The sequence below is a fragment of the Triturus cristatus genome, chromosome 12, assembly GCF_964204655.1.
Source record: "Triturus cristatus chromosome 12, aTriCri1.1, whole genome shotgun sequence".
Taxonomy (NCBI): Eukaryota; Metazoa; Chordata; class Amphibia; order Caudata; family Salamandridae; genus Triturus; species Triturus cristatus.
The window spans coordinates 290371141-290386077 of NC_140595.1; the positions used below are offsets into that span (position 1 = coordinate 290371141).

At 42.8% G+C, this 14937-nt stretch overlaps 1 protein-coding gene across 3 annotated transcripts in view; it reads left to right on the forward strand.

Annotated features, from left to right (window-relative positions):
• Positions 1-14937, forward strand: part of KATNB1 (katanin regulatory subunit B1) — a 558599-nt gene that overhangs the window by 132267 nt on the left and 411395 nt on the right. For all 3 annotated transcript variants that reach the window (XM_085640093.1, XM_085640095.1, XM_085640094.1), the window contains exons 8-9: positions 10663-10704; positions 11994-12077. In XM_085640093.1, coding sequence (XP_085496219.1) covers positions 10663-10704; positions 11994-12077 — 126 coding nt within the window. The remainder of the gene's footprint in view (positions 1-10662; positions 10705-11993; positions 12078-14937) is intronic.

A 14937-nucleotide genomic window follows, 5' to 3' on the forward strand; every position in this document is an offset into this window, starting at 1 on the left:
GTGAGGGACTCCGGGTGCTCCGCTGACAACAATCGCTCCGGGGACTTTTGGTTCCGGGGCGAAGACCAGAGGGGTAGAGGGCCTCCAAGCGGTCCTATCCTGCCTCAAGGGTCTCTGCAGTCTGGGCAGCTCAAGCGAGAACCCAGCATCTTTGACCGAAATGTTTCTCCGGCCCGCGCCCTGGCTAAGATGGCGGCAACACGCCTCGCCGCAGCCATTTCCAGCAGGAGTCCACGGCTTCCCCAGTGAAAGCGGGACTGCTTCTCTGTCAGCAGGGGCACCTCCAGCCTCTCTCCTTCAGGCTTCGTCTTCGATGTTGGCCAGCAAGCCCGGCGACCAGGTTCAATAGCTTTAGCAGGACGCGATGGAGCGGAGACTCGGTGTGAGAAGTTGGCCTGATGTATGATGTCACTAGTTATAGTGTACACCTTATATCAGTCCAAATACCCTTATGGTGATTGGTTGTAAAGTCAACCTTATAGACCAGCTATCCTAGTGGTAGCATGGACAAGAGCAGTCTTTAGGCTAAACTCTGAATGGCATGTGAAGCCAGCTGTGATACCATATATAATCCCTTGAATACCAAATGAAAGGACACCACAACAGATATATATATAAAATAAAGTGTATTTATTCTAAGCAAACCCTCAGCACTCTTTATGAGATTAGAGGTAAGTACAACACAGTCTTATTAATGCATACAGTAAGTCACACAGGTAAGTAATACAGTTAGGCCCTAGGGGCCACGCAAACCATATACTAAGTAAGTGGTATAAGAACCACTGTCACAGAAATAGAATAGGCCTAGGCCTAGGGAATCGCTGGGGCTACACTACACTAGCGTTAGTTAGGAAGTGGGAGGCCCACGGGATTCGTGTGCAGAGTGGAAACACTCACGCGTAATGCGTAATAGTCAATTGCAATATTACAGTTTAGAAATAGATAGATTTAGGACACTTCCGGAGTAGCTAGGAAGTTGAGACTTGAAAACTAGACACTAGGATAGTCACTATCCTGATGAGCACCGGAGTACCCAAGTTACCTAGCCCACAGGCTGCGGGTGCATAGGGGTGAAGATGCGTCGTTTTCGTCGTCGACTCCTATGGATGCCTGAAGAAAGATGCTGACAGGCAGTCAGGGGAGAGTGTCCGGTGGATCCCAAGGCTGGGATCAAGAAGAGAAGAAACCTGCAAGCAGAAGGGACAGAGTCAAGGTCACTAGCCAGTGACCACTTGGAACCAGGAAGGAACCAGGCGATGTCGTGAAGAGTTGCAGGTGAAGGTGAAGCTTGTCGCTGCAGCCAGGAGGACCAGGGAGCGTCGAGGACGACCAGGACCAGGAGGCGAGCTGTCCCACGAAGGCTCTTGCTGTCGGCGGCGTCGAAGTTGGACTAGGACTCACCAAGCCTTGGCAAGCGGAACCCACGAAGAACAAAGGACTTGCTTCTGGTGCAGACCAGGAAGGTCTGGGGTGCTTCTTCTTTGCAGAGAAGCGGGAGCCAGTCTGGAGGAGCCAAACCAGCGCAGAAGATTTCAGGGTGCGTCGTCACAGAGGCCGCTAGCCAGCGGGCAAGCAACCGGACAGACGCGGCAAGCAGGAAAATGCTGAAGGGCCCCACGCAGGACTCGTGGAGTGTGGGGGGCTGATCTTCGGTGCAGATGGTGCTTGGGGTTGGGGCTTCTCAATCCCCAGTGCACAACTTCGAGGGTACCTCAGAAGCTGCGCTGTAAGTTACTAGCCACTTTTCCCAGGTAGCCGGTCCCACGTCGCTCGTCGCCTCCACGGATCTCAGCTCTGCTGCAGATGTGGATGAGGGTCGGAGAAGTCTGGAAGTCAAGGCTCTGGTCGGGCTCTGCAGTCGGTTCCTCGTAGAACGGTCGCAAAGCAAAGGGTAGTCTCTTGATGGTGCCTGTTTGCACAGGGTAGCCACTCCTTGGCTACAAGGGAGATTCTTCAGTCTTCTTCTTTCGTCGAATGTCGAAGGTCCAGAGTTTCTGTTCAGTTTTGCAGGTTCAGGATAATCTAAAGTCTTGAGGCCCAACTCCCACTCTTCTACTAATCTGGGGGGCTGGGATACCTGCTAGGTCACGCCTTATGGGTGGGACCTGGGAGGGGGTGGTTACACCCACTTCCCTTTGTCCAGTTTCGCGCCAGAGCTGGGGCTGGAGTGCCCCAGCGCCGGTTTGAACTGGACTATGCAAGGAACACCTTGTGTGCCCCAGGCATGTCTCATTCCTTTCAGCCCACCCTGCCCCAATACACTAAAGGCTGTCTGGGGAGGTGCTAGCACCTCCCCAAGCAGGAAACCTATTGTCCAGGCCTCCCTGGCTGGGATCACTCCCAGCTGCAGGAGGTCAGACTTGTGTCGTGGCAGCAGCATCCATTTTGTGATGCTGAGGCTTTGGTCAGAGGCTAACAGTTGAAGTATGATTTTAACATGTCTTTCCCTCTAGAAGGGGGGAATAATATTCTCATGTCCAGAAATGGCATGGGGGTATTATTCCCTAGTGTTAGACACCTTACACGACATGTTTTGATACAGCCAAACCATAGTTACCATAACCGTCTAAGATTATAAGGCACTTTAAGAGTATATGGTAGGCTATATCATAGAACAGCTATAAGGACAAGGTTCCGAAAGCTGCAGACAGGCTCAGCTCATGCTAGAGCACCATCTCACATGTTACCAAGCACTCTGCCTCCAGGATTGTTAAGGCCTGCCATAGGAGTGACTGATAGGTACACATGTGTCTATATGTAAGTTAGGTATAGGAATACTACACCTAAGCAAGGGGTGATTACACGACCTTGCCCCAGCTGAGTGATCAGCCAGTTGTGTCAAAATGGAAGGCCAGGCCAGGGGTGGCATAATACATGCTGCAGCCCCTGGGAGGCCTAGGGTACACCTATGCCCTGGGTACCTAGGGTACACTGTACAGGGTCCAATAAGGTGATCCTTACCAATTGGTTATGTACCTAGGGTACATGGAGTCCATTTTAAAGAGAGAGCAGACAGCCTGAGACCCTGAATGGCAGGATCTCAGGCCAACTAAGTCGAAAAACCAGCTAGACACTAGGCAAAAAGTTGGGGGTAACCATAGTCAGATATCCACCTTCCTACACTCGGGAATACACGTCTCACTCCATTCGCTTCTTGGCCCAGCCCCCCTCAGTTTGTTTTTAAACTAATTACTGCTTGGAAAATTGGGTTTATTTTTCTCTCTCTTGCTAGAGTTCGAGATTTATGACACGTGAGCTGTCTGAAGATGGCAGTTATTTTTCTCTAACACATAACATTTAAAAACTAGCCTGTAAATTAATATTACAATATTTTAAAATATATCCGGACTTACAAAAGCAATATGTTTTGTAATTAAGAAGTGTGATGCAAACAAAAAGTAAATAGGAGCAAAACAAACCAGAACACTTTTTTTGGTGATGTGTAAATGGCACATAGTCGCAAAAACTATTTCCAACCTTTATTCTTTGCACACTATATAGTTCTATCAGCAAAGCTGCATGACAGTGGGAAGTTTGTGGCCATTTCAATATAAAATCTGCTGATTACAAAAGACAGTGTGCTACCACTTCATGCTTTAGTTATGTATTTATTGATAGTGATAGTTCTTAAAAATGATTTGAGAAACATTCCTTCCACCGCCATGTAGAAAACGTTGTTAATGAACTAAGAGGTTAAGTCAGGGGCCATGTGTATCCTAGATGTGACTAGATCTGTAATATATATGGAAAGAAAGTTTATTCTATTAAATCAAACAAAATATTTTTTTGTACAGCAGACATGCTGAACTCGCACATTTGAAGGTGCTCTCATATGTGATAATGAATAAAATGGTGGCTCAATGAATTAAATTATTTGACCAGGATCACATCATTTGAAGCCAGTTTATGGGTCAAGAGCATTACAAATTGGACGAGTAGATCATTTAAGTCACTAGACCTACAGGTCTAGTAATATTTTTCAAAGCCTGATGTACTATGTACAAAAAAGGGGGGTGTATACATACTCTCTTCAGTTATCATGCCTCTCTCAGACCATTTGGTGTTGAGTGATCCATCACAAATTCCTACTAGTAGCAGAACATCTGCCAGTCGCAGACAACCATTTTGCTGACTTCCTCAGCAGGATGCGGCAACAAGCCAACTAATAGGAACTTCACCCCCAAGTCTTTCTACCATACTTCCACAAATGGGGTTTCCACAAATAGCCCGCTTTGCGACTCCACAGAACGCAAAATGCCCAGACTTCACCTTCAGGTTCCCACACCCCCAATACAGAGGCATTGCTTTATGGATCAGTTGGTCAGGGATATTTGCCTACGCTTTTCCGCCTCTTCTCCTTCTTCTGTTTCTGTTTCGGAAGCTCAGCCAAACGTCTCACCCTTATTTTGGTATCTCCCTCATGGGCTTCCCAACCTTAATTCACCACCCTGCTCAAACTCTCAGTAGTTCCGCACGAGAAGCTTCACCTCAATCTGGATCTTCTCACTCAGAACCATGGCAAAATAAAACCTCCAAACCCAAAGGAATGAAACCTTGCGATTTGGGTCATGAGGTCATAGAATTTGGGTATCTAAATTTGCCCAAAAAATCTATGACAATTCTTAAGGAAGCACGTAAGCCTACTACTAGAGTTTGTTATGCAGCTAAGTTGATTAGATTTTTTACTGTCGCAACCAAAATATTGATCCATTCCATGCATCTGTACAAAACATTATTGTTTATCTTGTACATTTACAATAATCTGGCCTTGCTTATACTTCCATACGCTTAGATCTTGCAGCAGTAGCTGCCTATCTACAAAATAGGCAACACTTATCATTGTTCAAAATGCCCGTTAGTAAAGCCTTCATGGGAGGCCTTAAAAGTGACATACGAGCCAGAGTCGCACCTGCGTGGATTCTCCATATTCTCACAAGACTTATGGGTCCACCCTTTCAACCTTTACACAATTGGTTCCTCCAATTTCTTTCTTGAAGTTTGCCTTTTTAATTGCCATCCCTTCACTAAGGCAGGTCAGTGAACTCCAAGCACTAACTTTAAAATGACCCCTTTTCCAACTGCACAGGTATAGGGTGGTTCTTTGTACCAACCCAAAAGTAGTTTCCCCTTCCCACCTTTGTCAATCAGTTGAACTACCTGTTTTCTTCCCTTAACATCATTCTGTGGCAGAAAGAGCTCTTCATACACTAGATGTCAAAAGGGCATTAATGTATTATATTGACAGAAACAAAGACTTTCGCAAAACAAAGCAATTCTTTGTTGCTTTTGCACCCCCTTATAAAGGGAAGCCAATTTCTAAATCGGCCATTTCTAGATAGATCGATATATGTATTCAGATGTGCTACAACAAAGCTAAAAGAACTGTGACTATACTCCCCAGAGCATGCTTTACTCGCAAGATAGGGGCGTCTATGGCTTTCTTGGGCAACATCCCCAGATCTGACATTTGTAAAGCAGCTACATGGTCTACACCACACACTTTTACTCGGCAGCGTTGTGTGGATGTTCCAGCACGACAACAAGCTAAGGTAGGACAGGCGGTGATACGTACACTTTTTCAAACAACTGCATCGTCCACTGGTTAGCCTCCACTTTTGGAGTAAACTGCTATACAATCTATGCAAAGCATCTGTATCTACAACCACACGTGCCTGTGATTGTTACTTATTCTGTAAGTACCTGTTCTTGGCATGCATTGCTGTAGATTCACCTGCACCCACCCTCCTCCCTGGACATCTATGGTCGCTGCAGTTCTTATCTATACTTTCATATGCATGGACATCTCTTTACTGATACTTGCACTCCATTCTCACCCTCCTGTGGGAAAACAATCTAACCATGGAGCCGATGCCCATGCACACCATTACCAAGAGGAGGAGCCACCTTACCTCGTGCCTTGAAAGTCTTCTTTGAAGAAAAACAACTTGCACACAACCGGACCCAACACAAGATGGCAGGAGTATGCAAAGCATGTGAATCTACAGCTCTACATGCCAAGAACAGATGCTTACAGAGTAAATAACATAATCCTTGTAATTCTTCCCCCCCCCCCCTCCCCCCCCCCCCAAATAAAAATGTGCTTTCATAATTGGGACACACCTTACTCTCAGTTGGCTCCGATCTGATCCATTGCATTGAAAAGCAGAGTCCCCTGACATTAAAAGTATGTTACCTCAGCAACTTGTCTTCTCTTCCTTAGCAAGTCCTGCTTTTAGGGGGAAAGGGCCGGGCAGGAGTGGTATGTATCCCACTATAAAGCAGTTCAAAGCCCAAGGAGAAAGAATAAATCAAGCATTCTGTCCCAGCATGCATCTTTAATAAGTTAGTTAAAATACATCATCACATGGATTGTTATTTGTTCTTGACATGCAAATGAGCCAGCTCAAAGTAGAAAGGAGATGCACATAAATTCACACTGGTTAAGGCTAAACCTCAACACAGAATCATGGATTTCGGGCAAATGGGTGGCATAAATGCACCACTTAATTTTATTCAAACACACTAACTATGACTAAATACATGGCTGCCAGAGCATGAGATTACCAAAGTATGCGTACAACAGAGAAGACAATTGGTCCATAGGCATACAGCTACTTTAAAACAGCAAATGTGCGCCGCCTACAGGATACTTCATTCTGCATAAAATATGTCTATATCCCTAGTGTTCATTTCTCAGGGATGGGCAAATAAGACACTATGTCCTTAACAATGATAAGGGTTTTCCTTCTGCTTTTCTTTATATCATTCAGTCAGTCTGACATCCAGAGTGCAGGTTCCAATAATAGTCTTTTTTAAACTAAAATCTACTGAACAAGGACTGAACTAACTGAACTAATGTAATTCGTTGTTATTTAGGCTATCAGCAAAATGACCGGAACTACAAACTCTAATCGGGAAAATCAATATCGGAATAAAATTGTTATTTTAAATTTTAATTTTGAATTACAAAATTATTTATATCGCCAAAATTAGTTAACACAGAACTTGCTGGAAAGTATAATCACACCTTTAATGTATTTCAAAGTTTACATACATTGCTTGCTTGCTTTCTGTCCGTCTTCAGTATAATGTTGCCTAGTCCACTGAGACTTCGCTGGTCGTCCGTCCTTCATCAGGGTATCACAGGATAATCTTTACAACTAACCATACTCATCCATATATCAAATACTAAACTTTAAAAACAATTGATAATAAAACTACATCACATTTGTTTCATAAAAACGTCAATCACATATTCATGAATTCTGTTATAGTTGCATTAAACATTATATTGCTTAATATCAAAAGCAAATCAATGTTCTCCAATTATATTCTATGATTATTTGACATGCACTATCACCAGTTCATTGGTCAGTGGCTGAATGCCAACATCTAAAATCAAGATGGATTGACATGAAACTGTGGATTGATGTTCAGCATGATGCAGTGCTAGTTAGTTGCAGTGGGGAGAAATCCATGCTATCGCAGGTAGATGAACTAAGTGGTATAACTGTTCAATTTTTATATTTTTGAAACGCTGCTCAAAATGTCAGTGGTGTAACTGTTTAATGGATAAGGCTTGAGCCTGCAATACACCTTCACTGCCACAGCTAGTTTTGCCAACTGAAATAATAGTATGTGAATCTTTATGCCAGTTGGGAGAATTATGTTCAGAGCCTCAATCATGCATTAGGTTTAGGGTTATTGTTAGGCCAGAAAAAACTATTTGCCCAACCCTCGCACCTACACGGTGTCGGCCAGGATATCTGTTATATTGACCTTGCTCTTGATTTGGCCTGCCAGAGATTACTTGCTAGGAACTTTAGAGGTTATAGTTACCGTTCTGAAATCAGGACTCATAACTTAAGTACAGCAATCCACTGCTAGACGTAAAGCATTTTCTCTACAAATTTCGGTTAGCCAACTATTTCCGGGCAGACAATAGACAATTCTGTTTCTCAAGAAATAGCAACTTTACTCTGAATTCTAAAGTTAAGTTTTATTTGTAACTCATAAGGCAATCCAGAGGAGGTCCATAAACCGGTAAAATGGTCTTGGAATGCATTTTTGCACACTGTAAATCCCTAATTTCTGTAGACTTGACCAATTTTCATTTACGATTTCATGACTTGTTTGCAGCTTTCACAGATGCACATATTTTGGCGTAAAAGATCTGTTGGTATCAAGGGATTTCATATTTATACTCCTCTCCCTTATGTTTCTCATAAAGCATACCATACATAGATGAAGGAAGACAAAGAATAAATAATAGTCAAGCTTGTATTGAGAATGTTACTATCAGCACAGTTTTTTTCATCATCCCCATAAAACTGATTCATCTAAGTTAGTGTTTTCTTCTCCCACATTTGTCACTTCCACAGACAATGTGATGCAGTATGTGTTCTTGGAGCAGTCATAAAACCAGTATATAAAAAGGGGGTTTGCGCATTACCCGGCAACTATAGGCCCATCAGCCTTATAGATTCCATCCCAGAAATAGTTGCTAGGTTGGTTCTGTGCCGAATCCAGATGTGGATATAGGAGTCCGAGATTTTATCACCATTCCAGGACGGTTTTCACCCTCACACCAGCACCATAGACCAGGTGCTTAGATTTGTGATGATTTTCTGGTGGGTAGTTCTCATAGGAGGTGGCACACTATACCTATACGCGGCTTTTATTGATCTTAAGTCCGCCTTTGATTTGGTCCCCCGTAATAAAATGTGGAGAGGTTTTTATGGATGTGGGGATGCCATTGGAGTTATTAGCAATGTTAGTCAAACTATATGACTCCAACTATGCACAGGTTCGTTGGGGCACACACGGTGAAGTAACGGATAGATTTCCCGTTCTAAAGGGTGTGCGCCAAGGATGTGTCCTTGCTCCCACCCTGTTTTCTTTGTTCATTGACAGGGTCGTACAGTTCTATTCCACATGCCCCAACCTTGGCGGGCTTGAAGATCCCCCTACTCATGTTCGCTGATGATACCCTGATTTTATCTAAGACCCAAGCAGGGCTACAGGTCGCCCTGTCTCGGTTTGAGGAGTTTTGTCGCGACCATGAGTTGATGGTCAATGTGGACAAGACAAAGTTTATGGTTCTCCATAAGTGCAAAGCTATTAAGGGTAAAGTGGACATGAATAATGTTACTTTAGCACAGACAGAAGTGTTCACTTACCTGGGGATAACCCTCAATAGAAAACTAAACTGGAAGTCACAGATTGACATGCTAGTCTTAAAACATGCCCAGTTGGCCGGGGCTCTTATAAAAGAGCATAGGCTTTCCTTCACCAAGCCAATCGCCCGCCCTCAAGATATATAACTCTAAAGTTGCTAGTGCAATCCTTTATGGGGCTGAATTTTGGGGTCATGAGTATATTACCCCTCTGGCCATTGGCCAAAATAAATGTAAAAGGGCACTAACAGGTTTGCCGCAATCCACTCCACTGCTGCCCTTATTTTTGGACCTGGGTTGCTTTTGCTTCAAGGATTTGGCTCGTTTCAGGCCTATAGCTTTTTGGAGAAGGCTTTGGGTTACCCCTGAGCTCTCCCTGTATGCTAAAGCACTATTGGACTTCAGGTGGGTAGGGTGCCTAGGTAAGCTCAAATGGCTTCAGTATATAAAAAAAACACTGACTGAAAGGGGGATGAGCATTTTGTGGGAGAACCCAGAAGTCAACCCATTTCTGTCAAAAAAAAGAATTTTAAGCAGTTTACCTGGGCATGGTGAAGATGAATTATTTTGCCTCTTTTACAAGATCCACATTGTCCAGGAATTTCCTGATGTTGAAACATGAGCTTAGGTTCGAACCATATTGGAACTCTGTCTTAAAACCCCTTGACAGATAGTTACACCATCAGTTTAGAGTAGGTTCCCTCCCGATTAAAGCTTTTACCAGCAGATGGTATTCGCCCCCGTCAGAATTGTGCCCTTTGTGTTTAGCACAGACTGAATCAATCGCCCACATTTTATTTGTTTGTTCGGCCTATAGATAGCCTAGGATGAAATGACTCAAACCCACTTGCACCAACCTGGGTACAAGATCTGCCTTGGAGGCCTTGAGGATCCTGCAGGCATGTACTCAGGAATCTATTGTTGCGGCTATGGCAAAATTCCGGAGTTGGGCATGGGCCATTCGGGCTAACAAACTAAGGGAACCCTAATTTGCTTCAACCCTACTCTTACACAAACTTACGGAATGTGCGGCAGGTCGACCGGGGCATCTAGCTGTGGCTTGATGTAGGGTCTAGTGATTTCATCACAAACCGGGATAGTTGGTTGTCATAACTACTGCCATAGGTGTTTTAGCATCATAATATTGCTCTGTCCACAAACTATTGTTGGGGCGATACATTTTATACTATATTTTTATTCTATTTTTAATTAAAGGTTTAAAAGGCTATTAGAGCATGTTATTTGATGTTTTAATATACAAACTCTTGCAGATCCTATTGTGATTCTTCTACACTAATGTCAGTTTTGATCTGACTTGAGTTCTCTTTATCTTTGTATTTTTAATTTGCTATAACTTTTAATTGATTGTAATGTATTTTATGTTTTTTTTATAATCGAAATTAAGACTAATGAAATGAAATGTTCTGTGTGTCTCTGCTCTTTATGTTGGCTCTATTCTTACATTTCATTGCTGTCTCGATTGCAGATCTGGGACATCAGGCGAAAAGGTTGCATTTTTCGATACAAGGTAAGTGCTGTTAGCATGCAGTGGATTATCATGTTCTCAGGCCCTTGCTGGAGAAGAAACTGCTCTTTCTCGAAGTATCCTTGGAGACTAAAGGTGATGTCCATTTTGAGATGTGCTGCTATCAGAGAGGACATCTCTCCTGATAAGGAAAGAGTTTGAGGTAGAAGATGGACACTCTCTCTGGAGTTTAGTATAGGCGATGTTCTTTCTTGGTAGTTGGCTCTCTGTTGGATCCTGCAGACATATGTGGGAGTGAAGGGGTTTACACATCTAGAATTAACTGTTGAAGGTAGGCCCGCATTGCTCATTTGTTCTGTTCAATCACGTTTGTGCAGTGTCTGCTTGCTGATTCCAACTATAGGTACATAGGCGCTAGCTGTTTAACTGTTTTATTCCTAGTCCCTTTCATCCCCTGTAAGTATACTGCTCTCTTTTGCTCTGAGTTAATACCTGCCATTGTTTCTCATTGTTGCTCTGTCTAAAATATGAGCCATTGTTCCTGTTTTGTTTATGCCCTATATCTTTTGGCAGTTGCTACCAGCCTATTGTAGTGGCATACAGTAATGCAGTCTTGCTCCTGTACCTGCTCCAGTTAAAAAGCCTAGACTGTTTTTAACCATTTACTGAAGGTTTTTTGCACAGTCTCACTGTTGCTCCTATCTTATACAGTTCCTTTGTGTAAGAGTACAGTATGATGTATATTTGCTCCACTAGAAGCCTGAATATGGGTTCTGGTGTTATTTATTGCACCTGATAAATAACAACAATACCACAGAGTTCATGGGCAGTAACATGCAGGTTTTGGTGCTTAACACACCAAATTCTGCATGATACGGTAACTAGCATATGTCTAAACCTGCCGAAATGTAACAAATGTTGAGTTATTTAGCGCCTCCGTTAATTAACGGATGCGTTAAATACCTTCAAACTCATAATTCCGACCCATGCGTAAACAGGAGTTTGTCCATGGGTTGAAATATTAAAAGTGACTCATAATCAGGCTCTATATATCTAACCAAGTGAATCACAAAAATATTTCAATTTTGTAGCTACTTTCACCCCTTGTGTCTTATTGGACAGCCTTTCCTCAGTGTACTTCAGTCTGAAGCCTTTGCCTGATCTTTTAGAAGCATATCTCCCTACCTTTGTGAGTAACTTATAGTAAAAGTCCCATGGTATGCTCTGTTTGTTTTTCAAATGTAATTGCTGTGCATCCCACATTTCAGTTTCTTTGCCCCTGCCTTCTAATATAGAAAGTCTTCATAGTTGTGTTTTTTTGTTTTTGTTAGGGTCACACCCAACCAGTGCGGTGTCTTCGATTCAGTCCTGATGGAAAATGGTTAGCGTCCTGCGCAGATGACCACACTGTGAAGGTATGGGAAGCAACCTCTTTCAAATTACTACACCCCTGTATAAGGCTTTAATAATAAGAATTGACTATTTCAATCCCTTCAAGCCATTGCACAGGATTGTTTTGATATGGTTCCTTGATGCTAGCTCATAACTCATTAAGCTATACTGCTAGAATTAGACCTTTTGACCTGCAGGTAACACACATATCTCTTCTGGAAAAGCAATGACTCACTGAGCTATATGCATACATTACGAATCTGTGACCTGCATGTTACACATTTTATTTTGTACATTAACCTGCTATCATATTTTATGAAGAGTCAGACCCATGAACAAACTGAACACATTTTTCACCAGCAACTGCATTAATAACCAGTGTTAACTTACTGTTGTTATGCCCGGGAAATTGCTGAGCAGACAAATGTCTATGCCACAGATGCTTTAACTGATAAGATAGTTTAAAATGCAGTCTATTTGTGACCACTAAAGTAAATATTTCTCTCTAGTACTCTTTGTGTGTATTAGAGGTTACTATCACCATCCTAAATATATGGAAATTGGAATACAGTGCCCCAAAAGAATGGAATGTTGAATTCTGATGGGCTTTCATAACGTATGATGGTGAATTCTCTAAGAGTTTGTTACAGATGCATTCAATAAGAGTGAAACTATATAATTTGTTCTGCTAAACTGAAATCCTCAGTACATGTCTCACTTAAAGCCTTGAGGCTTCATTGGGGTTGCTCACAGATTTCCCTAATGCAATCCTCAAGAGATTTTACAGCATTGGCAGCAAGATTGGTGATTTATACAACCATGGTAAGATGTTGCTTGGCAAGCATGGTAAAAGGCTGTATGAGACACACCTTAATACGCTTTTTCATGCTGAGGCAGCACAGTGAAGCCCCACTTATGAGTATACATGCTCTAAGGGAAATCCAGTAAGAGGAGTTTCTTTTTCTTTAAGCTCTACCCCATCACAATGCTTACATAACCTATTAGGAAGCCCATCTCGTTGAGTTGACTGTTTTAAAAACGTATTTGCAGATAGGACTGTACGGACAGGGACCAAGATAGGGAGGCTAGAGCAGTTGGCAAAAAAGATAAGTTTGAAGCTGCTTCTGAAACATGGAGTTATCTGTCAGAAATGGGAAAAGCATTCCACAGTTGTGCCCCCAGAACTGCTAAAGCTCTCCATCCACTATAGGCTTACTTGAAACATAGAACATTTAGCAGACACATGGAGCTGTGTCTAGGGGAAGAAGTAGAACAGTATTTAGTGATCAAGACAGACAAAACCTTTCCAGTATAGTAATCAGCACTTTCTGTTAGACAGAGTGCCTTAAAGTGGATGTGTTGCCTGATGGGAAGCCAATATAAGGACCGCTGTACCTCGAGCACCTAGTCAAATTTCCAAAGACCAAAATTTAGCAAATTGCCAGATACTGTAAGCGCGAAACTTTCCTCAAATGTACCCTGGTGTGTCATATGTTCATTGTGTTGCTATAATCCTATGAGCCAGAATCAATGACTCCGCAACTGGAAAGCACTTCTACTGAGGGGTAAAAGGCGCAATCTGATTTGAGACTGCAGCTTCTCATCTGGATAAAAACCTCACAACGCTGTCAAATCACTTTCAAACGTTTTGCTTTATTGACAAGTATTGCAACGTCATCGAGGATAGAAGGTCTAAGTTTCAAAGCCTTAAGGGCCAAAAAGAGATCTTGTCTCCCAGTCTCCATAAACTTTATTTTATTACAGTTTATTTAAGGAAATTCTCAATCAGTCACTCAGACAACCAGTGCAATCTGAAAAACAGTTGTGTTTTGGCTTAGGAGGGGGCCTTGAAGCTGAAGCTGTGAATTACTGCTCCCGCAGGATTAGCGTAAATGTTAAACAAGATGGGGGTGCAACCCCAGAGGAATCTCTCAAGGCTTCAGTAACTATTCCAATCAGAAGGGAGGGAGGGAGGGAAAGAAGCAACTTGAATCTTGCCATAAAGGAGTAAATTGAAGTTGTCAGAGCTGAGCTGATCTTTGTGACCCATTTCCTGGTGATTATTTAGAATCATGATGGCTGTCTGTGTGGAAGGCTGCTGAGAGATTTAAATCCACAAGGAAGAGCAACGTCTCTTGTAGTAGTTTGTCAAGGCTGGTCACTAGATCTGCTTCTGCTGTGCCTGTACTGAAAAGCAGCTTGGGACCAATCCAGCATATCAACGTTATGAAGAGTATTGGTCATCTGCTTATTCATGTGTTCCTCTGATTTGTGGACAAAGCTAGGCCCAAAATTATGGGACTGTAGTTCTTCAAATCTCCACGGACCAAGTCTGCCTTCTTCAAGAAAGCAGATATTGCCCTTTTTTCAAGCCTCCCAGAGTGTCTCTTCTGCAATTGAGATGCCAGTCCTCTTGCAAAGAGATGGCGGAGTGCCATGTGCTGTTGTTTACAGCAGGGCAACTGAACGCGGATCATTGGGAGAGCCGGGCTAGAGCTTCATCAAAGCTAATCGCACACCCACCTCCAAAATCAGTGGAAGACTGGAAAACCAGCCATAACCTGACTTCCCTATTGAACATGGGTGATTAGGTTGTTAAACTCCTGCTATGGTTAAATATTGGTGTAAGAGGATATCATGTCCTTACAAATAGAGCTAACCTTCTCCATAAAGGAAACCAAATGGTCACAAACTGATTTGGATGGTGTGACCTCTGATGTGTCTCTTGTTGGAGACCGCAAGGTCCTCAAAGTTGAAGACGTTACTTCTGACATGTTCTTTTCAAAAATAAGGTCCGAAGAAGTGATGACAATTATGGGCCCATGTAAGCAACAAATCCGTAGCTTCAGTTCTGATAACCAAACATACGTCCTCAGACTATCC